Below are 24,577 nucleotides of genomic sequence, written 5' to 3'. Positions count from 1 at the left end.
ACAAGGCAGAGTGTCTTCAAATTACGCCTGAAGTATTGCAGAACCTGCGACAACGCTTTGAGCAAAATCTTTTTTATTGTATGGAGAATGGAGGTGGCCATTTTGAACATTGATTATAAGCTAACACTTAAGCAAATTCTTTTTAAATCTATTTTTCCGATAATTTTTTGAATGACTAGACTTAAAGTCAAAATATTCTGTAATATTATAGAGCTATCTCATTTTTTGTCTCATAATTTAATAATACTTGATGGTTTTGTCCTACTGCCTGGCATTGTTTTTTTATAAAAGTACCTTTAGTAGTCTATGATAAAGTAAAAATATTGAAAATTACCTTTTAAGGTTTAAATGCGAAAATTTTAAAAAGTATTTACTTAAATTGCGTCAAACCAAGGACCCTTGTAAAGAGAATTAAAAGACCTTTCCAATGAGGTATCACTCGACCCCTGCTTAGGGGGTTGTAGGTGGGAAAGTGACTTTGTGATTATTAAGTGTCCCCCTCGAAAATAAAATCGACGGGTCCGAGCGTTTTTTTAAAAAGTTAATGGACTGCCCGTAATTGGCTCTGTTTCGTTTTCGATACGTGTTGATATAATACAGGGTGTAAATAAATAGATGCGAAAAAATTCAGGGGTTGAATCTTGGGTAAATTTTAAGAAAAAAACTGTATATGAACGTATGTCCTAAAAGACGCAACTTTTGAGACCGGGTGGTAAAGATTGAGGAAAAATATATGTTTTTCTCATAATACCTGTAAAAACCTTGTAGATATTTTAATAAAATTTGGTCTGGATTTTCTATGCATCATAAGGCATTTTCTGAGGCTCACTATTTTTTTTTATTTATACCAGTGACGTTCGTGTAAGGTTAACTAAATAGTTTTGATGGAAAATATGATACGACACTTTTTTTTATGTTTTCTTGTTTTTGTCATTCTTATTTATTTCTGAGGAAATTTGATCCCTTGACTTCCTTTTGTCCGAGGTTGCGTATTCGATTAAAAAAATTAAATCCATCTATCTAAATGTATTACGTGTTTATTATTAATGTTTAGATTCAACCAAATGAAAGAAAAATAAATTAAATAATTATAAAGATTACAGATTCGTCGCCGCATTTCTCGACGAATCTGATAAAAAATTCCGGGAGAATTTTGAATTACGGCATATGAATTAATGATTCATGTTCAAAAGTTAGTACTCTTAGGATATACGTTCATATAAAGTTTTTTTCATATATACCCAAGAGTTAGCCCTTGAATTTGTTCGCATCTATTTATTTACACCCTGTACAGCTGAAAACTTCCTCTTTTAAAAATGAATTTAAACTTGACAACCGAAAATCGATGAATATGTTTATAAACAAAACATCCCCCTTGCCCCTGTGCCCTGTTGAACTCAACCAAAGTTGTTGTTTACTAATTATACCCTTTCAACGTTCTAAGCTTCCTCCACAAGAAAGTTACCTATTAGAAAAAAAAAAACAATTTTATACTCATATATTTTTTATTAATATTCAACAAACATCTTTGGTATTCTAAATATGTATATTCATCTTATTTGCCAGAGCCATGTCCCCAATGAGTGGTCTTAACGTAGCTGGTACCACCGACACCACCAGCGTGTCCATGTTTACCATAATGGGCAGGATGTTGGGCATGTCCTTCGCGATGTACCACCGCCTGGAACCCATCGTGTTTATTCGAGGTGTACTCTACGATCCTCTTGGTACCATCGGGTTCGTGAAGGGTGTAACCTCCCTTTACCTGGTCGTGATCGCGATGTTCGTGTTGAGATTTTTCGTCGTGGGTATGGGGATCGTGGACGCCATATTCAAAGTGGTACCCCGGAACCTACGTGAGAAATTTTTAAAGTTAAAGACTAAAGAAGTTTAAATTTTTTCTATGTTTGTCGATACTTACAAAATGTTGTTCGTCTCCGTGGTGACCGTCGGGGAAGGCAAGGATGCCACTAATTGCTAGAACGGCGAAAATTGTAACCTAGAAAATAAAAGTCGAATTTTAAAAAATATATAATTAAAAATCAAAATGTATTGGTTTCCATGGTACCTACCATTCAATGGTGAATTTAGATTATTATTTTAGGCACCCAATTTTCCAAAAAAATTTTAATAAAACTCAATGTAAACCGATGGTATTTTTTTTTAGCTAATTAGCGATAAATCTAATCCCCGATCTAAAATCAAAAATTCAAATAAACCCATTGACATGGTACTCTTTTTTGACAAATTCAATGATAACATTCAAAATTTCAACTCTTCAGAAAAATTACTTCAAAATCAAAATAAACCCATCGACTTGATGGTATTCGCATTCAAATACTTTTTTCCAACTAATCCAATGGCGAAAATGAATTTTTATTCCTGGCATCCAATTTTCCAAAAAGTCAAAATTGCCCTAAAAATCAAAATAAACTCATCCGCATGGTACCTACTCTTTTTTCCAATATAGATATAATATTATTTCTTAGCTTATTGTTCCCGTGAAATGAATTTAAAACATCATCAGTATTAACCCTTGTGCCCTGATATAAAAAATAATTTATTATAAGCCTTTTCTCTATAAAAAACCGAGTCTTAATAAATAAATTAATAAAAACTTACGCTGAAGGCATTCATCTTCTAAATAAATTTAACCGGCTTGTCTGACCACAAATTGTAAACCAAACGAGACTGATACAAAACTCGGTCAAAGATCTAGTTTATATATCGATCAAAAGTTTGCGGTCCCCAAAGTATCCAAAAGAAAAAAAAAAGAATTATTAAGTCATCAAATTTAGTAACAATAATTTAAGAGAATGTAACGCATAATATTGCGCTTGCATGTTCATTCAATAGAATTTAAATTAATTTTTTTCCTTTAACTTATTTGTTTCTTATACTAGCGAAAAGATCTCCTAAGAGTCTTTGGTTTTCAAATCAAATAAAGAAAAAAAATAAATAATCGACCCGTATAACGGAAACACGGCTCGGACCCAATTTTCGAAAATAAACTGAAAAGATGATAAATAACAATCAAGTTGACATAATCTGTTCGCTTTATTATCAATTTTTCGATAATATTTCGCTATGGTGGGCGGGGCACGTGAACCATTCATTAAAAAAAAAACAAATAAAAATTAAGGGCCACCGGCGTTGATTGGGGTCGAACGATGTTATCGTTAACCCTTCAAAGGTCATCATTTACAAGAAAAATCTTGGTCGGTCGTTTTTGATGATGATGATGCCCGAAAGATATTTTTATTAATGGATTTTTTAGGTGTCTTCTAGAGAAATATTCCAAGAGACTTTCTATAATTAATAGAGGCAATTCAATTTTTGCTTGAAGTCAGTATAAGAACGTTTTATGATGTATTAATTGAGGGGCTTGAGGCAACAAGGTATATAAGCGACATTTTACTGAAAATCGAATATATTGGATATTTTCAGTCAACAACAAAGCGTAAAAGACAGTTTGTCTAAAAGTCATTTTAGTTCAATGAGTATAGCGAACAGAGATTACTATCCAACTTATAGTGACCATAAATGACTAATAACGATAACCAAACAAAATTCTATAAATATAGTAAATTTGTATAATTGTAGTAAAATTTAACATTTAGAAGAAGCTAATAGTTACATACATGTGAGAGAGAAACTTGTTTCCATCTGAAAAAATTTTGAAGTATTGGATTGGCCTAGCCGATCACTTGATTTGAACCCCATAGAGAATTTTTGGCCGCACTTGGAAAACCAAATTAGAAAGTAATTTTTTTTAATTTATATTTTAAAAATGTTTCCATACATTTGTTCGCAACGGTGAGTGTTTTAAGGTAAGTAGTTTCTTATTAAAACTAAAGAATTTATAAAGCTTCTTTTGTACCAAGGGTTACCGACTATCATTTTTGAATGTATTTTAATAGTAACAGAAAGTGTAGTTTTATTTTGACATAAAAACGACATACCACCTTTAAAGCCGTTTTTCTCAAAAGTTACTGCCCCTGAAAAAAATGTGTAAGAATAAATGCTATAGTTAGAGAAATTTTCCTTATAAAAAAAAGTACAAATAGGGACGGTAATAAATTATTAAAGCAATTTCTATAAAATTATATTTGAAATGTCCTTAAAATTGTGATTTAAAGCGTTGCAATTTGGTAACAAATTTTATACAATGTATCCAGAAATCTGATATATTAAGAGTAGGAGATACTGTTACAAAATTGAATAATCATAGATGACACGAATAGTAGAAAAATTTCAGATAATATTGAAAAGTTTGATGCCACATCTTATGAGAAGAAAGTTTACTATTTGAAAGATATTATCTTTCTCAATCGAGACCCATAAGACAAATTCACTCTCATCATAGTCAACACTGTCTAGAAAAAATATTTTAATGCATACAAATTGCTTTAAATTTAACTATTTATATATAAACTGTCGAAAAAAATCAAACTGATAATAAGTACCTGCTATAAAACTTTCTAGATTCATTAATAGAATCACAATTCAAGGATTGTCTATTTGCTATAAAAAAAATCTCTGGACTGTCATGTTCAAAAATATCATGAATTTCTGAAAGCTAATTGCACAAACCTACAGCTTGAGTTAATGAAACACAAAAATTTCATTGAAATATAGTATGTTAAACAAAAGCATCTTTTATTATCATTATTATTAGTTCATTCCGTAGGAAATCCTTTTCCTTGCCAGATCATTTTAAAGATTTCAGATTCGTCGCATTGATCAATGTCCCTTCAGTTGAACTAATCGAGGAATATATTATGGTCTTGATAAAAAATATTATAATTCTTATTTACTTACTTCGAGTTTTTGAATTAGAACTTTGAATAATACTTTTAGTCTCTATCTTTCACAATTCCATTAATATTATACTAACATAACTGATGGTGTACATATTCCATATTCATATTTTCCAGACTTTCTTTATCAACTTCATTTTCCAAAATAACCTGTGTATATCAATAAGAATTCAAATTACTATAAAATAAATTATGTTCAGCTGCTGCAAGTGTAAAGGCTGATAGACAATCATCAGGAATCATAGGAAATTTAATAAGTGATGCAAGTATTTGAATAAGGGATCATAATCTAGGTATTATATTTTATCTTCTTTAATTTTTCGGTTTTATTTAAAGTGGTCTTATGCTTATGATTTCCGTTTATTTTTTTTTGTTTCAATCCTTTAAATTTTATTCTTATAACCTAAATATTTTCATTGTATTTCAGCGTTAATAATAAAAATTAAGAAACACTATTGGTGTTTATAACTTTCAGTTTCTTCTTATAGATAAAAATGTCTTATACAAATAGGGGAGACCGGGGACAATTGAAACAATTTCCAAATATTAATTTTTTTCTCTTAGAGAAAATCATATTTACAGCTAAAAAAATTTTTACAAGGACATTTATTAATTCCTTGTATATTTTAAATCAGGTTATTTTACTTATTATATAATGCCTGTAAGATATTAAAGGACACATATAGCCTTGTATATTGTTTCAACTGTCCCGGAGACGGGGACAGTAGAAACACCATTAAGAATAAACAAAATATTTATTTTAATACTGAAATAACATTCAATTTAGAAATACGAAGAAAAAAACATACATACATATAATTTTTACAATTAAATAAAACCAAATTTTTATTCAAAAGTTTTAAACAACATAATAATTATCCTAATGCTGAAATAAAGGTAAATTAGCAAAGTATAATATTTATTCTGACATGCAGTTATGACAGATATACAATATATCTTCTTGATGAGTGCATTCTACATATCAATCAATGTATTGCACCCATTTTTCCCCTGAACGGCTATTTCTATACGATTCCAAACATAGTAGACAAAAACAGTCTTCATTGTCACTGCTGCTATCGTCCTGACTATTCTACTGACGAATTTTTTTGAACACTGGTGTTTTTGATGTATTTTTTGGATCACCAATTTTTTTTTTAACTTTCTTCTTTTTTTATTTTATTTAATTTACTAATTTTGGAAAAGAATCAGTGCTGCTTAAATCTTTATTCTCTCTTGAATCTACTGCCTGGACTTCTTGGGGGATATTTAACTGCAAACTTTCGGGAGCAGGTCTGTCAGTTACATATGATGGAGCAAAATCTAAAGCCGTAAAAATATCTCGATTAAACGGCCATATACCAGTGCACTGGAATCCAGCAACAATATTAGATTGTGTTAAAACCATAGAGAGACTCTGTTTAACGATGCTGGGGATGTCATCATCCAAGAATCGCAAGTTGAATTTACAGCCATAAATCGATCGATCCAAATGTTGTAATTTATGTAAACAGTGTGGGGGAAATCAGAGGACAACAATGCCGTTTTCTTTGCAAAAGTCCAAGCATGGTATGCTTACATGAGATTGATGATTATCTATTAAAAGCAAATCTTTATTTTTAATTGAACTGTTGGTATGTTTTTGAAAGTGTCTTAAGTATAGCAAGAATTCATCTTCTTGCATCCATCCACTAGCATTTCCCGCTCCAATGCACCCAGGTGGACGGTCACGAACGAAATGATCTTGATATCTTAATCTTGGAAAGATAAAGATTGGTGGGATGCTATTTCCAATTGCATTTACCGCTATTGCCACTGTAACCAAAGTGCCACGTCCTCCTGATGTAAGTGCTTCTACCTGTTTGCGTCCCTTTTCTGCTACGATTTTAGCAGGTTTTTGTACCGTCGTAACACCAGTTTCGTCTATATTATAAATGTCCTTCGCTTGGAATTTATATCTGTCTATTACCGTGGCAAGATTGTCAAAGAAAAGTTGTACATTTGTTGGGTTAAAACTGGTCGCTCTTGAAATGCTTGTAGCCTGGGGACTGTTGAAACCCACAAAATGTTAAACTTAAATACTTTTTGTGAGCCAGCAACAGCGTATTTACAGACTAGAAAGTCATGCGTTGCGGGTGGCCTATAAGTAATTTGTAAGTAATAGGTTAAGTAGTACACGTGTGAATATTGCGGCGGGTAGTCGCAAGGTTAAGTTTATGTTTTTCTGTAAATTCTTTCGGCGTCTTTTTATGGTAAAATAAAAGTTTTTTTCAAAAAAGGTAGTTTGTAGTGAACCCACATTTTTATGGCGACCGTGACAGGACGCAGAGGAAAATAGTAGTGAAACGCCGGTAAAGTGTGAAAACCTGAGTTGTCTTTTGTCGCCGTTTGTATTCGAATTACGCCTCAGTTTTTGTGCTGTTTCGGTTTTGAGGCCGGTTTGACCGAATTCGTGTATTAAAAAAGCAAAAAGACAATGTCGGGACTCGATAATAAGAAAAAAGTTCGTGCCGTAGTCCGTGGCTCCTTTACAAAATACGCTAATGAGCTCGATAGTCTTTTGACACAACCTGGAACTGATCCACAAGCAATAGAGGTATGTCGCGACATTCTGAAGGACAGGTTTAACGAATTAAAGGCTGTTAGTTCCGAGTGCTTTTATCTACTGTTAGAAGAAAATACAAGTGAGGCAGACCTGACCGCAGACAGGGATTGTTGTGATGGTTATGAAAGGAGGTTCAAGGAACTGAGCATAAAAAGTGCCAAAAGGGTGTCTACTGCTGACACCCTTTTGGCACTTTTTATGTAGAAAGTGCCTAGAGATGAAGAGGAGGTTCCAGACAGGAGCGAACATGACTATGACATACGTTATTTGGGTAAGAGAATGTTTAAATTACCTACCATACAGTTTAAACAGTTTGACGGTAACATTAGGGATTGGCTTTCTTTCTGGACCCAATTTAAAAAGGTTGATGAGGATCCAGACATAGATGCAGCAGATAAAGTCGAATATCTAATACAAGCTACTGTGCCTAATAGCCGAGCCCGAAACCTCGTTAACAGTTTTCCTGCCACTGGGGAAAATTATTCTAAAATTGTCGATAGCCTTAAGTCACGTTTTGGTAGGGAAGATATTCAGGTAGAGGTTTATGTTAGAGAACTGTTAAAACTTGTACTGAATAATGCCGTCTCCAAAGCCAAGCCTGATGTGTCAACTCTGTACGACAGTATTGAAACCCAGCTGCGAGCTCTGGAAACCCTGGGCATAACGCCAGATAAGTATTCTTCTATGCTTTACCCTTTAATTGAGTCCTGTTTGCCTAAGGACTTGTTGAGAGTGTGGCAAAGAACTTCAGGTATCCTGTGTGCAGAAATCTCCAATGAAGAGGAGCCGGATGAAAGTGAGTCTGTGTCTGGAGCGTCCTGTATTAATTCTCTGGAAAATAGATTAAAGGCCTTGCTTAAGTTTCTTAGAAATGAGGTGGATAATGAGCAGAGGATTTCCATGGCATCGGAGGGATTTGGTCTGCACAAGCCAAGGGGCCTCACTTCAAGAGAAGGGGAAGGAAAACCAGGGAGTTCTGATTCTCGTGGTGTGTTGCCTACAGCTGCTAATCTTGTCAACCAGGAGCAGAGTTTAGAACTACGACATGGCAATCGAGCTACGTGTATCTTTTGTGAGAGGCATCATGACAGTCCGAGTTGCTTCAAGGCGCAGAGTTTTTCCTTAGAAAAAAGAAGGGAGATTTTGTCTGCAAAAAGGGCATGCTACAGGTGCTTAAAAGTTGGTCATCAGTCTCGCAGGTGTCATGCTCGTCTTAAATGTGTGACTTGTGGTAAATCCCATGTAGTTTTGATGTGTCCCGAATCAGGAACCCATAGATCAGCTAAACCAGGTGAAAATAGCACTCCAAGAGAAAATAACAATCCTGCTGAAATGCAGCTTTCCTGCACCAGTGACTCCAAAAGACAGCATGTGTTTTTGCAGACCCTAAGGGTGAAAATCAAGGGTGAAAATTGCATGAAGGAAGTAAGAGCTCTCATTGATACCGGATCACAGCGCTCATACATTTTGAAACCTACAGTGCAGACGTTGCAGCTTGTGGCCAAGTCAAGGGAAAATATCATGCACTGCTTATTTGGAGGTGTTTTGTCAGAGCAGTCTCACGGTGTTTATGAGATTCATTTGTCGCAGGACAATGGTTTTAAGTGTAGGTTTGATGTGTTAGACCAGCCTAAGATTTGCAGTGAAATTCCCAGTGTTTTTTCCGGAGTGTGGATGGATGAGCTGCAAAACCTAAATATTGAAGTTAGTGATGTGGGACAGTCAGCGACTATTGAGTTGTTAATCGGTTCTGATGTAGCCGGAAAGTTATATACAGGTCGCACACAAAGACTCAGCTGTGGGCTGACAGCCATGGAAACTTTGCTAGGCTGGACGATTATGGGTAAAGTGCCAATAGAGCCTGGTGAAGAAAATGTATCCCACAGCTTTTTAAATTGTATGGTGATGGATTCCAGTATAAGTAATCTATGGGAGCTGGACGTACTAGGAATCACTGACCCCGTGGCTAATAAAAGTAAGCTGGATTTGGAAAAGGCGGCTTTAGAATTTTTTGACCAGACGGTTCAAGTAAATGAAGAAGGGAGGTATGAAGTGAGGCTTCCATGGCTGGATGGACACCCCCACTACCGACCAACCATTCCATAGGAAAGAAAAGACTTGGAACAACTCTTAAGAAATTGAAGTCAGAAAATGTATATGAGTCATATGATACCATTTTCCAGGAATCGCTTCAAGAAGGTGTTATAGAGCTTGTGCCTGACAGTGATGACAACTTGGGCCATTATCTGCCACACCGGCCAGTAATAAAATCGAGTTCCAACTGCACAACCAAAATAAGGCCAGTTTTTGACGCCAGTGCAAAAGTAAAAGGAAAAGTTTCATTAAACCAGTGTCTGGAAAAAGGTCCTAACCTTATCGAGATGATTCCAGAGATTTTAACACGATTCAGGCGAAGTAAGATTGGAGTGACCTCAGACGTCAAAAAAGCTTTTCTACAGATAAGTGTACACCCTACAGACCGAGATTTTTTAAAGTTTATTTGGGTTGATTCTCGGGAAAAGGAAATAGTGTACCGGCACAGGCGTGTTGTTTTTGGTGTGACAAGTAGCCCATTTTTACTTGCAGCAACAATCAACCATCATCTTTCTTTGGAAATAAAAAAGTGTGATGAAGGTACTTCTGTTTTTGACAGTTCCATACTCACAACTTTAGCTAAGTGCTTCTATGTGGACAATTGTGTGAACAGCGTACCGGATTTTGAAACTTTGCAGAATTTTATAAGTCAGTCCACTAAGATTTTGGCACAGGCAAAGTTTGAACTAAGAGGGTGGGAGTTCTCTAATGCTACACAAGTTGTAGGTGATGGTGTTTCCATTGAAGCCACACCTCTCCTAGGTCTTGTCTGGAATACACACACTAATACTTTGGGTATAAATAAAGAATGTCTTAGAGATTTGGAGTCGCTTTTGGATAAACCTGTTACCAAGAGGATCATGTTGTCATTAGCTCAAAAAGTGTTCGATCCCATAGGATTTACATCCCCGACTACGTTGATTCCAAAATTGTTACTCCAGAACACTTGGAAAGAAAAATTGTCATGGGATGCAGAAGTTGGTTCCGATATTGAGAAGTTGTTTCGAGATTGGACTAAAGACTTACCCATTCTGTTCAATATACAGGTTCCCCGTTGGATAAATGGGACGGGTAATGAAAAGGAAATGAGCCTACACACGTTCTGCGACGCAAGTAAGAGTGCCTATGCCGCTGCCGTATTTATAAGGTGTGTCTATCAAGACAAGGTTTATCTTACTCTTTTGGCTGCTAAAAGTCGAGTTGCTCCATTGAAAATTGTAACCATACCTCGAATGGAGTTGTTGGGAGCAGTCATTGGCACTAGATTGTGCAATTCTATAAAAGAAGCTCTTGAACTTGATATAGAATGTTTTTTCTGGACTGATTCGACAACAGTGTTGTCATGGATCAGAAGAGATGAGGAGTGGGGCACGTTTGTAGGCAATAGAGTGACTGAGATCAGGAAAACCACCGCAATAGACAGCTGGCACCACGTTCCTGGTTCTCAAAATCCTGCAGATCTCCACTCAAGAGGATGTTCACCTCGACAGCTATATGAGTCGAGATGGTGGGAGGGTCCCAATTGGCTGCGTGAAAATCATGATTTGTGGCCCCATGAAACTGGCACATACAATGAGACAGAAATATTTTCTGAAAAGAAAAAATGTGTGGTAGCTAGCTTGGTGAATTCCGAAGCAGCTAAGGCTTCAGAGGAATGGCATTTATCTTATTTCTCAAGCTATATCAAAACTGTTTGGATGATAGCTTGGATATTGAGGTTTACACACAATGTTCGACAGGGAGATAAGCGTGTTGGTGAGCTGTCAGCTGAAGAGATGGATCGGGCAGAAATTGTTGTCTTAAAAGTTGTGCAACAGGAGTGTTTTTTGAAGAATGATCAGAGACTGAAGACATTGGACATATACCAAGATGATTCTGGCCTTATACGCTTGAGATCACGTGTTGCTAATCGGGAAGACACTGTATACTTTCGCAGGCCAATAGTGTTACCTTCACGCCATGTTGTGACTGAAAGACTCATTTTTGATACCCACAGGAGGTCTTGTCACGTTGGCGCTCAGGGCTTGTTGAGTTTGTTGAGGGAAAAATATTGGATATTGGGTGGAAGGAGATATATTAGAAGTGTTATTTCAAAATGTGTAATATGTCGGCGGCACACACTCAAGGGTATTCAAGTCCAGACTCCACCTCTTCCTGCAGATCGAGTTAATGATGCATCAGCTTTCCAGATCACTGGTGTAGATTTCGCTGGCCCTCTGCATCTTAGGACAGGGGAGAAGGTTTGGATATGTATTGGATATGAAGGATACAATGGTACCAACTTTGTTGGGACAGAAAATCTATTTAAACGACTAGAGTGGAGTGAGGTGGAACGATTTGCAGCTGTGGAGCGGATAACGTGGCGCTTCAACCCGCCAACCGCAGCCTGGTGGGGCGGGTTTTGGGAGCGGCTTATAGGAATTCTAAAGGGACTGTTGCGAAAAGTTCTTGGACGTGCGGCGCTTACTTATGAGGACTTACTTACGGTAATATGTGACTGTGAACAAATAATAAACTCTCGACCTTTGACATATATATCCGAAGACGCGAACGACTTGGTACCTCTTACTCCTGTGATGTTTACACGCGACTTGTCAGAAGATATGTTACCTGAGTGCGAAATTGTAGATCGATCTTCATTGTGTCGAAAAGTAAAGCGAATACAAAAACTTCGGGAAGATTTACGGGCAAGATTTCGTAATGAGTACCTTGGACATCTTCGAAACATCTCTTGTGTTAAGTCTCCTAGGCAAGTTAAAATTGGGGATGTTGTACTCGTCGGTAATGACCATGGCAAAAGAATTGACTGGCCACTTGGTCGAATTACCGAGCTTTTACCCGGTAAGGATGGTGTTGTGCGTTTAGTGCGCGTTTCTACGGTAAATGGAGCGATGCTGCGTCCTGTGCAAAGGGTCTATGCTTTAGAAGAGGCCGGAGTACCCGTTGATGCTGGCATTGGCTACTCAGAAGTTCAAGCGGTTTCATCGGAGGCTGTTAAGAGTGTTAAGAAGCCATCCGCGATCGGGAGTGTAAATAGCAGAGCACCCGCCTCGAGTAACAGTGATTCCTCTGATGAGGAAGTGAGTGATGATGTGCCTTTCTCGGAAAATGGGAATGACCAGATCAAGTGTGCCACCGCTAAAGTCACGCGTAGTGGGAGGGCAATAAAGTTACCTGTCCGATATAATGACTAACTTAGGGACTGGCAAGAACATTTTGTTTTAGTTTTTTATGCGAGAAACTTGTGTTTAGTTTCTCGGGTGGGAGAATGTTGAAACCCACAAAATGTTAAACTTAAATACTTTTTGTAAGCCAGCAACAGCGTATTTACAGACTAGAAAGTCATGCGTTGCGGGTGGCCTATAAGTAATTTGTAAGTAATAGGTTAAGTAGTACACGTGTGAATATTGCGGCGGGTAGTCGCAAGGTTAAGTTTATGTTTTTCTGTAAATTCTTTCGGCGTCTTTTTATGGTAAAATAAAAGTTTTTTTCTCTGCGTTAATTCAGTGGAGTTTCATTTCTGAACGGGTAGTTTGTAGTGAACCCACAGGGACAACGGATTGATAGTTCAGGATTACGTTTCATAAACCCGGAAAACCAATCTCCTCCTGCCAATGAGTTTTTAGTTCATGTATTTGGCATATTCAATGAATATTTTACGGCTATTTGGTAGGCCAGTTTACGTATTTCTTTTGGCGATAGACCGTAAAATATTTGAGATGCCTTTATTATGTATTTAACAATGGATTTTTCCTGTTCAACGTTAAATACTCGTCGTACGCACCTATATCCCATTGTTATAGTTTCAGTGGACCCTTGTTCAATAGATTCTTTCTTTTTCTTAATAAATCTGCCTAATGTAACATGATTCAGTTCAAACAAATCTGCCGCAGACCTTACGGATGCTCCATTTTCAATAACCTCCCTATACGCATTTTCGTAAACCAAGTTGGATTTGGTACCTCTATTTGTTTTCCTGACCCTTTCACGTGGCATTCTATAACAAAATAATAGCCCTCAGAGAGTTTGTTACAATCAGTTAATAAGTTTACGCAAAAATAATACCAAAAGCCTTCTATAAATCGTGCTTCAACCGTCCCCGTAAAATTATTTACATCTTGTTTCAATTGTCCCCTTCAGGTTATTTTTCTTTAAACTCTTTAATTAAAACTAATAAGTTTAGGCTGCTAAACCTAAGCAAAAACATAAAAAAATTGATTAAAAACAAAAAAGTGGTGTACATACACTTAAATTTCTTGTTTCCACACTTTTTAGATGAAACGTAAAAATTACTTTGTTGACATAAAATAAGAGAGCCGAGCGCAAACACACTCACTTTGCTCAACTGCTAGTTTCACACCATAGAGTAATTAAAAGTATATATTTATATAGTATATATTTAATATTATTCATTTCTCTATGTTTCACACTGTCGAGCAGAAATGTGGAATTAGTCAAACGTTGTGAGGCTGCGTACACGAGTTTTTACCTTCGCGTCTAAAAAAAATGGCGACTGTTCAACCGTCCCCTGTTTCAGTTATCCCCGGTCTCCCCTACTGGAAGAAACAATAAGCATTTGTTATCGAATATAAAAACATTACAATTATATTTGTTTTGCATGAATATACCTACGTAATAGTTCATAAATAATGATTCGAATAGAATAAAATATTATTATAATACACAATATTATTATGGACATTTATGCCTGGTTAATTTGACCAATCAGGATGCCAGAAAAATGCTAAATTAAGGCGACAAAATCAAATTTTATTTGATAAGAAATTTCACGAGTCTTATTTAATCGTAACATCTAAAGAAAATATCAATTAAAAAGATATTGTTTTCAGATATTGTGATATAAGAAAATGTATACACATTTGATGACACGTGGTACGGTATGGGGTGCTACATTGCCGTATTGAAATGGAATAGGATCATGGAATGATCGGATATGTGTACAAATTTAAAACATATAAATAGAGAAATATTTAGTTTTTTCCGCTTGTTTGCTATAGTAAAAAACTTATTTTGAATGTAACACATTGATAATTATAAGATTTTTAAATTGTTCAAAATTTTTTTAAAAAATGCTTTCCCCCTGTCAAATAAAGCAAATAGTAAATAGTGCATGGATGCCATTGTTTCGCAAGTAGAAAGTTGATTTTAAGATAGCTGACCAATTAAAAATATATGTTTTAAAAATTGTAGGATTGATAGAATTGAAACAAATATTTTGTTAAGAATTCCGCCATAGGGTTGTCAAACATAAAATATTACTATTTTTAAACATTTTTCTATAAATAATTAATTAACTCTTAACAAGAGTAGACTTAATATATTAAAAGCAATAGCTCACTCAATCACTTTGACACATTTTCTGATTTCATTGTAGCAAAATATGCGACTCAGTATTGGACTAATTACCACTTGACGAGTTTATAATTACTGTCAGATTTGCTTTCATATGCTCATAGGATTTCTTGCTACAAATAAGACCAAATTTACTACAATTTGTAAAAAAAAAGGGCGACGCAACATTGTAAAAATTACACAACCACACATTTTTTACAGTGGTGAATGTGGCTTATGTATCTTTAGGCCCCGAGCGCTTCAATTGACAGAGTGCGATGTTCGAGGAAAATGTGTGCTTTTTCACATTTACCCATTTACATTCATATTTCATAAAACCATCGATCGAATCAAAGACGTTTTTTTATAAAAGCAGTTTTTAGGATGCCTTGTTGGCCCTGTGTGGTATTTCTCGTCAGAAAGGTCTAGATTGACACACAATCTCCTCGGTATAGATCCCGTAAACCAGCAACAAATTTGCTTGACAGCCCTTCAACTTGTTTCGTGGACATTTTATAAAATACAGTAAAATTCATTGTGTATTTTTTACACCCCACTTTTTTGCCACATTTGAATATGTTATAGGGCTCTTACAGTAGACCTCATTTAGCTATAAAGCGCGATCTTTTAGCCACCAATTAGCATGCTTTTTACTTCCCAACATTATTTTTAATAAAAAGTAAGTTAAAGTGGTCAAAAATGTATTGGTCATTTTAAACAGTAAGGCATGAGAGACGCAGTGGAATGCCTTACTTAGATCGCAAAACACGATTGTAGAGTAAGTGGCCTCATAAAAAGCTTTGATAATATTTGAGACCAGAACCCAGAATATAATTTCATAGGGATTGTCAATGATTCCTAGGTCTCATAGCGGTTTTTATTTCAAAAAAAGAAGAAAAATTTCACTTTTCTTCAAAGCTTAAGCCCACTAAAGACGTAAAACATCGTTTTACAGCGATCGTCGAGGATTCTTGGATCTCAAAAGGGTTTAACAAAAAGTGAATTTTTTCCAGTTTCTACCGCATTTCATGGTCCAGGCATGACTTGGATCATCTTGAAATGTCAATTTTCGTAAGTAATTAAGCCCACGGCCGACATGACGTAGCATTTTATAGCGATTGCCATTGGTTCCTGGATCTCCGATGGAGTTTTATGTAAAAAAACAGGTAAAACTTGCCTTATTTCGATTTTTACTGCGTTTCATGATCGAGACATGCCTTGAATCAACTTAAATGATCAATTTTTTTAAGTAATTAAACCCACTGCAGAAGTGAAGCAGCATTTCCTACCTACCGTCAATGATTCTTCTTTTTCAGATGGTGTTTTATGTCAAAAAAGAGGATACAAAGTGCACTTTTTCTACCGTAAGTAATTAAACCCACTGCAAACATGAAACTTTATTTCTTAGTTGGGATTTCATGTCATATTACTCTGTCCATTGCAGAGGACACTTGAGCGCACACACTTGTCCAGGTTTGAAGACTTGTCAGTTGATTTCGCTGGGAAACGTTTTAAGGCTACCCTATTCATAATTTTATTAATTGTAGGGAAAACTGTCTGGACAAACCTGTAGATACCTCAAAAACTAATCAAAAATTTTCAAAAAAAATTTAGTGTCGTGTGTACAGGACATTTGAGCGCATCCTACTAACTAAATTTGAAAACTCTAGCTCGGCTAGTTTCGTGGGGACACTAGGAAACTTTTTAAGGCCATCCCAGTGGTCAATTTGTAATTTTTTCAGTTTAAACACAGAGTACCTAGACAAACCTTTAGAACTGATCAAAAATCTTTTGGAATTTTTTTTTGTCCATTGCACAGGACACTTGAGCGCACACTCTTGTCCAGGTTTGAAGATTCAAGCTCAGCAAGTTTAGTTGGAAAACTTGAAAAGGCTTAAAGCCATTACAAACGATGATACCCATATTATACCGATCGCTAATGATTCTGGGGCTTCAAATGAGATTTAATAAAATTTTTTTATCGAATATAATTTTTTTTTTTTAGACATCGTTAGCCAACTAAAATACATAAAGTGCAATAGCACTTTTTATACTAATTCCATGCTTACAGGGTCTAATGAATAAAGCATTAGTGCGTTAAGCGCTTTTTTTCCCAATATACAATATTGATAAAAATAGATATTAGTATTACACACTTTGATAGTTACTTAACCATATTCAATAAACAGATTTGATATTGAATTTGGCCTTTTTACCATTTGGTACACATAAGGTTTGGCAATTTTTCAGGTCGGATTTGTATAAAAGTAGCTTAGTGTGGTCGTAACTGATATCAGTTGGCTACTTGCTCTTTATCGCATCAGACCTCACCTTAACGATGAATCCTTTGACTGTAAGTTGATATAATTCAGTACTATATTCTCATTAATTCAATTGAATTTGTTTAGGCCCTTTGTTTTGCCCTTGTCGCTACTAATGCGGTTTTAGCCCAACATTACGGCTATGGACATGAAGATCATCACGTAAGTACCTTATTGATTTTTTTTTTTAAATTAATAATGAAATATTTGCAGACCGCTCCTCACTACCAGTTTGAATATGGCGTGCACGATCCTCACACCCATGACATAAAATCCCAATACGAACATCGTGACCACGATAACGTTAAGGGAGGATACACCCTCCACGAACCCGATGGTACCCAACGAATTGTAGAATACACTTCTGACCCGCATTCTGGATTCCAAGCGGTGGTGAAGAGGGTGGGACATGCCCAACATCCTGCTCATTATGGTAAACACGGACATGGACATGGTGGTGTCGGTGGTACCAGCTACGTTGGAGTGACCCATTGGGGACATGGATCTGGCAGATAGTTTTGTTTTTTGGAACATTGAACTCTGTTATATTGTTGATTAGTATTTTAATATAATTTTTGCATTTGAACAATTAAGGGTGTTTTAAGGCTAAAAAATATCAACGATGTCATTGAATGCGCTGTTTTTGTCGCTAAATGGAGTTTATTTGTCATATGTCAAACTAATCAATTGCCTGACGTTTGATATGGGTTGACAGATAAGTAGTTTTGGAAACAAACTACTACTACTAGTGGCTTTTTGCTTCTATCTAATTCTATCCTCAGGAATTGCGCACTTTTACATAGCACTTTTATATTCTAAAATATTTCAATAAAAAGTAATATTTGCAATGACACATCATAATATGTCAAGTGTTGACATATCAAGCTTAAATTTAGATTTAAATGTTTGTGTCAAACGCATTGATTAATATAGGATTGACAGTATACTCTTAATACTTAAGATCTTCAATTTTTATTCAAAAAGGCTTGGAAATATAGATTTTTAGGTTAAACACTATTCATTAAAATACGTATGAATTTGATTATCTGCCACTTCTTAATATAACTATATGTACAATTTTTTACTTTTAAATCGGGCAGTTGACAGTTCTATCTTGAAGCTATTTGGATTTTTATCTAGCATGCCATTTCTGGCAAAACATCGTTTAATCCAGTAACTTGGAAATATTAAGAACAGCTATTTCCACAGTCTACTTGACTAAAAATTGACAGTGTTCCTACTTGTCTAGGGTGCCATGACTATTTTTCAATATTTCAATATTGACACTGGCGATGACCCAAAATAAAGTGCTATGACTGATAAAATATAGTTAAATCCAGTAGGCTTTATCCATGTTTGATCAGTATTGAGATCTGTAATTTAAGTAAATAATTCATGTTCTTTAATTACAGATCTCAAGTGCTTAAAAGAACTCATTCATTCATTAGTTTTGTTTATTCCAAGCAGAAAAATAATGAATTTATTAACATGTTGGTCCTCAATAGCTTGGAGGCATCAATTCATTTATTTCAGGTAGTAGAACAGTAAATTTTCTTGAATTCCAAGCCTGTTTCCTGATTTTAGGTAATAAAATATTGCATTTATTTTAGATATAGGCTTCAATTGCCTAGAAGAAATAAATTATTATTTTTGTTTATTTCAGGCGATACAATAACGAGGTTTCTTTAATGTTACACCTTTATTCTTATTTAGGACATTAAAATAATTAAGTTTTCAAGCCTTAACTGCCTAGAAGCATAAATTTATTATTTTAATTTATTTTAGGTAGTAGAACTTCTTGACTTCCAAGCCTATTTTTTGAATATATCAAGCATGTATTTCCTAAGCCTTCCCAAGCCATGGCACACTAGTTGATGCATATTTTTTTTCATAGAAAATTGCCAAATTCTTCTGTTTTTCTTAAAAAAAAGATTTTTGCGGTAACCCCCTATAATCTATTATACTGTACTAATAAAGCGTCTTAAAGAGGTATAACCCCACACTCATATAATTTTACATCATAATTCAGCAAAAGCAAAGAACCTGCACATGACAAACCCCCTTTGGCACACATTTTTTTAACAAAGAAAACTGCAAATTGCACACGTATTATATTCCCGAAAAATAAAACAAACCCCTCCAGATCGGCATGAATATTACACTTGCACCCTTGTATACATGGAACGCACCTGATTGGCCAACTGTCCCCGCACCGTCAACCCCTGATTGGTCCGGGGGCACGCGCTCACAGGGCGTTACTACCTCACCAAAGGGACCCCCCTAAGCCCGTCTATAAAAAGCCGAAAACCGGCACCGAATCTTCAGATTCCACCTGACCACCCTGCTACGGTTAAACTTCCTTTTTTTACATCATTATCCGCCGTTCTGCTTTGTGCTTTCGCGTCTCTAGTGCGAGTTTTTACTGACGAACTTTTGTGTTTAATATAAAAAAAACATGGAAAATCCCGAGCATTATTCTGCGTACCTGTACTTCCCCACGGGCACCACCGGCACCGAAATGGTACCGCAGGACTGCTGGGGCGCCTCGCCCTCCTCGAGTTACGAGAGTTTCAGCGACGAGGGATTCTCGCAGACCGCGGGGGGCAGCCCCGAAGGGAAATCGACCTCCAGGGGGCGAGTTTCGCCCCAAGTGTTGAGGAGGAGGCGGTTGGCGGCGAACGCGAGGGAGCGCCGAAGGATGCAGAACCTGAACCAGGCCTTCGATCGGCTCAGAACGTTTTTACCGCAACTGGGCCAGGACCGACAGCTCAGCAAGTTCGAGACCCTACAGATGGCTCAGACTTACATTGCCGCCCTCTATGACTTGCTGGATCATACGCCGAATGGCTCAAGATAAGTGTACGTTCGTAAGAAATTGTTTGTTTGTTTGTTTGTTTTATATGCCAAAGATGATAATGTTTTTTTTATGTCAGTGTTATGTAGTATAGATTTTTTCCGTCCTCACTGTATATAGTGTTAGAAGATAAGTGTTACCTATATATTTACATAATATAGTCTAGGAGCCATAATGTCAATCTTTGCCATAAAAAGTATTACTATGTAGAGGAAAGAAACAGTATTAATTCAATAGTGTTTATAGGCTTAAGTGGATATTTATTAATTGTATATTTTATGGATACAGCATAGTGCCAAATAGCGTCATGTAAAATTATATTATGAGTTAATAAATAAAAATATAAGTAATTAAATTAGTGTTTTTTTAAAGCTTAAGAGTGACTGAGGATTTGATTTTCCACGGGACTTGTGTGCCACATTTTATCTCTATTATCACTAAAACTGAATGAAACAAACAGGTTAAAAGGAATTTTCACTACATATAACATTTAAGTTACTCTTAAGAAAACTTGTTGAGATACAGGGTTTTTAGAATGCCTTATCGAGTAAAAACTTGAAACCTAAAGGTGTATGCTGCAGTAAAAACTGCAATATTCCAACAACTACTTGCAGTAGCAAAATGAAATAAACGGCTAAAGATTAAGAAGACTTTTTGCTACAAGTTTTGTTTAAGGCAAAATTGCCTGCGAACGAAACTTCTTAAGCGACAATGCTTTTCTGACTGATCTATCGAGTAAACACTTGAGACTTTAGGAAGTATGCGTCCGTAAAAACTGCAATAACTCAAAAACTACTTAGAGTAGCTAAATGAAATAAATGGGATGTGATTGAGAAAACTTTTCACTACAAATTTTATTTAAAGCACAAATGCCTCCTAACGAAACTTTTTGAACTACAAGGTTTTTTTGACTCTGTTACCAAAAAAAAACATTAAATTACAATAAACCATTCTTTCCTAAATTCCGTGATACTTACGAAATAAAGAGATTTTCAGTAAAATATTAAATGAACCTCCTTGGATCATCTCACAAGTCTAGTGGAAAATCAAATAGACTATGCTCGCAATAAAATTCGAATATCGACTGCTTACTGCTTGCCTTTGTCAACTTTGAGGTCTTTTTTGATTTTCCACTGGACCTGCGATTTTCCGCCGGTAAAACTTTTCTTAAACCTCGCAAAATGGAGCACTGGATGCTGTGTGTAAGTCCTTCCTGACATTCAAATTTAAAATTTGTACAAATTTGCTATGCTCACAATAAAATAAAATGAAAGAGATGCTGTGTATAAATCCTTCGTAATATTCAAGTTTAAAACTTGTCCGGATACTTCTCGGTACACGATGCCGCCTACAAGTCTACTAAAAAAATTGTTTTTTGAAAAAACTTTTTGACTTTCCACGGGACTTGTGATTATCAAAGCGCGGCATTGGATGCTGCGTGTAAATCGTTCCTAATATTTAAATTTGAAACTTGTCTGACAACTTCATGGTACAGGACGCTGTTTACAAGTCTAGTGAAAAAATCAAATTCACTAGACTAGCTTTAAAAGCAAAAGTTTCAATTATCGGCTAATTATTGCTCATCTGTCAAGTTTCACGATGCTTTATATTTTTTGACTTCCTACTAGACTTTTTTTTATCAAAGCGTGGCACCGGATGCTGCGTGTAAATCATCCCTAATATTTAAAATTGAAACCTGTCTGTCAACTTCATGGTACAGGATGCTGTCTACAAGTCTAGTTATAAATCAAATCGATTAGATCAGGGCTGGGATTCTAAAATCACGATTCGACACGATTACTCGATATGACCGATTCTAAATAAAATTCTCAGTCGTGAGTGTCTTGCGGATTGCCTATTTTTTAACGATTTGTCGTGATTTTAGAATCCCAGCGTAGGTTAGCTATAAGATTAAAAGAGACGGATAATTATTATTCATCTGTCAACTTTGATTCTACGTGCGGTACTAGATGCTGCGGGTTTGTCAACTTTGCGGTACAGATTGCTGTCCGCAAGTCTAGCGGAAATTCAAATCCGCGATAATGCCACACTAAATGCTGTGTGAAAGTTCTGTCTAACATTGAAGTTTGAAACTTGTGTAACAACTTCACGGCACGAGATGCTGTCTATAAGTCTAGTGTTGGTATCTGTCAAGTCTTTTTTACATGCACTGCGCCTGGATGTTCTCTACAAGTTTATAGGAAAATCAACACCAATACACTTCATTGTGCTAATGTAAAGACAAATTATGACTTGATTCGTTGGTTAATTTATTCAATTTTTTATAACTGCGTACTTTTAGGCCTTAAATGTCTTAAAAAACGCGGTTCGCATACAGAAGTCTAGTGGAAAGTCAAATCCACTATGCTCGCAATAAAATTCGAATAACGACTGCTTATCGACGCTTGCGTTGGTCAAGTTTGAGGTCTCTTCACATTTTTTCACTTTCCACTAGACCTGTGATTCTCCGCCGGTAAAACTTTTCTTAAACCCCGCAAAATGCAGCACTGCATGCTGTGTATAAGTCCTTCGTAATATTCAAATTTAAAACTTGTCCGGCAACTTCTCGGTACAGGATGCTGTCTACAAGTCTACTACAAAAAATCCGCTATGCTAGAAAGAAAATTAAAATTTTTGAATATTGGCTAGTTACTAGGCATTTGTCAAGTTTGACGTCTCTTCGCATTTTTTGACTTTCCACGGGACTTGTGATTATCAAAGCGCGGCATTGGATCCTGCGTGTAAATCGTTCCTAATATTTAAATTTGAAACCTGTCTGTCAACTTTATGGTACAGGATGCTGTCTACAAATCTATTTATAAATCAAATCGATTAGATTGGCTTAGCTATAAGATTAAAAGATTTCGGATTGTTGGTTAATTTATTCAATTTTCTATACTGCGTACTTTTAGGCCTTAAAAATGCGGTTCGCATACAGAATTCTAGTGGAAAATCAAATCCACTATGCTCGCAATAAAATTCGAATATCTTACTGCTTGTCTTTGTCAAGTTTGAAGTCTCTTCACATTTTTTGATTTTCCACTAGACCAGCGATTTTCCGCCGATAAAACTTTTTTAAAGCCTGCAAAATGCAGCACTGAATGCTGTATGTAAGTCCTTCGTAATATTCAAATTTAAGACTTGTCCGGCAACTTCTCGGAACAGGATGCTGCCTACAAGTCCATTGAAAAAAATCTGCTATGCTAGCAATAAAATTAAAATTTTTGAATATCGATTAGTTACTATGCATTTGTCAAGTTTGACGTTTCTTCACATTTTTTGACTTTCCACAGGACTTGTGATGATCACAAAGTGCGGCATTGAATGCTGCGTGTAAATTGTTCCTAATATTTAAAATTGAAACCTGTCTGTCAACTTCATGGTACAGGAAGCTGTCTACAAGTCTAGTTATAAATCAAATCGATTAGATTAGGTTAGCTATAAGATTAAAAGATTCGGATAATTATTGTTCATCTGTCAAGTTTGATTCTAAGTGCGGTACTAGATGCTGCGGGTAAATCGTTTTTAATATTTAAATTTGAAAGTGGTTGTTGTGTAAATATTAAAAACGGTTTACACGCAGCATCCAGTACCGCACTTTACGAATTCCAGAGAATTTTTTTTTCCTGAACAATCACAAGTCTAGTGGGAAATCAAAAAAATTTTAAGAATCGTCGAACTTGACAGAGGAATAATAATTGGCCGATATTCTAAACTTTTAATTTTATAGCTAATCAAATCCAATAGATTTGATTTTCAACTAGACTTGTTGAAATCTGTACTCTAGTAATTCTAGTGAAAATCAAATCCGCGATGGTGCGACACTGGATGCTGTCTGTAAGTTCTCCCTAGCATTAAAGTTTGAAACTGGTCTAATTTCACCGCACGAGATGCTGTCTATAAGTGCTAGTGATTACTGCTTGTATCTGTCAGGTCTTTTTTTACATGCACTGGTCCTAGATGCTGTCTCTCAGTTTAGAGGAACGTTAAATCTAGTACACTTAAGGGTGCTAAAGGTAAAGTCAAATTATAACTTGGTTCATTGATTAATTTTTTCAATTTTTGATAACTGCGTACTTTTAAGCTTTTCCGCTGTAGAAGTCTAGTGGAAAATCAAATCTGCTGCAATACAGCTAAAGCTTCTAGATATACTTGTTTTACCCTTTATACATGTCAAATTTGACGTTTCTAACATTCCTTCACATGATCCGACATTCCATTAGACTCGTGTGATCTTCCCACCAAAAAATTGTTGTTTAAAATATTTATTTTATTATGTAAAACAAGACGTTTAATTTTCAATTTATTTCTCGGTAAATAACAACGCTTCCAAGGAACATAACCCAACTTTTTACCGTTGGCGGTGCGGGATGCTGCCTGTGGGACCTCCTATAATATTCCCCCCCCTCTCCACTAAACACAAGTCCAGTGGAAAGTCAAATATTGCTCGAAGTTCTAATGTCATGGTTATATTTCACTTTTTGTGAAAGGCCTGTAAGTCTCGCGAAATTTTTAAAAAACATAACATAAC

At 35.8% G+C, this 24,577-nt stretch overlaps 3 protein-coding genes across 3 annotated transcripts in view; 2 read left to right on the top strand and 1 right to left on the bottom strand.

Annotated features, from left to right (window-relative positions):
* The window catches only part of LOC126741361 (uncharacterized), a 46,284-nt gene extending 28,499 nt beyond the window's left edge, over nt 1-17,785 (top strand). The window contains exons 6-10 of the mRNA XM_050447753.1: nt 1,567-1,856; nt 7,964-8,221; nt 17,169-17,224; nt 17,280-17,354; nt 17,406-17,785. Coding sequence (XP_050303710.1) covers nt 1,567-1,856; nt 7,964-8,221; nt 17,169-17,224; nt 17,280-17,354; nt 17,406-17,708 — 982 coding nt within the window. The 3' untranslated portion in view covers nt 17,709-17,785. The remainder of the gene's footprint in view (nt 1-1,566; nt 1,857-7,963; nt 8,222-17,168; nt 17,225-17,279; nt 17,355-17,405) is intronic.
* Nucleotides 1,493-2,784, bottom strand: LOC126741163 (cuticle protein 7-like). Its single transcript, XM_050447508.1, has 3 exons — nt 2,623-2,784; nt 1,922-1,999; nt 1,493-1,852 (listed from the first exon to the last, which is right to left on the bottom strand). Exons 1-3 carry the CDS (start codon nt 2,635-2,637, stop codon nt 1,556-1,558), a joined length of 390 nt encoding a protein of 129 aa, XP_050303465.1. The 5' UTR covers nt 2,638-2,784; the 3' UTR covers nt 1,493-1,555.
* A 1,761-nt stretch (nt 17,786-19,546) lies between the features above and the next one.
* On the top strand, nt 19,547-20,329 carry LOC126741375 (protein atonal-like). Its single transcript, XM_050447767.1, has one exon. The coding sequence runs from the start codon at nt 19,648-19,650 to the stop codon at nt 20,047-20,049; it is 402 nt and encodes a 133-aa protein (XP_050303724.1). The 5' UTR covers nt 19,547-19,647; the 3' UTR covers nt 20,050-20,329.
* Nucleotides 20,330-24,577: the final 4,248 nt, after the last annotated feature.

Source organism: Anthonomus grandis, chromosome 10 (assembly GCF_022605725.1).
Source record: "Anthonomus grandis grandis chromosome 10, icAntGran1.3, whole genome shotgun sequence".
Lineage (NCBI taxonomy): Eukaryota > Metazoa > Arthropoda > Insecta > Coleoptera > Curculionidae > Anthonomus > Anthonomus grandis.
This window is presented reverse-complemented; position numbering and strand designations above follow the sequence as displayed.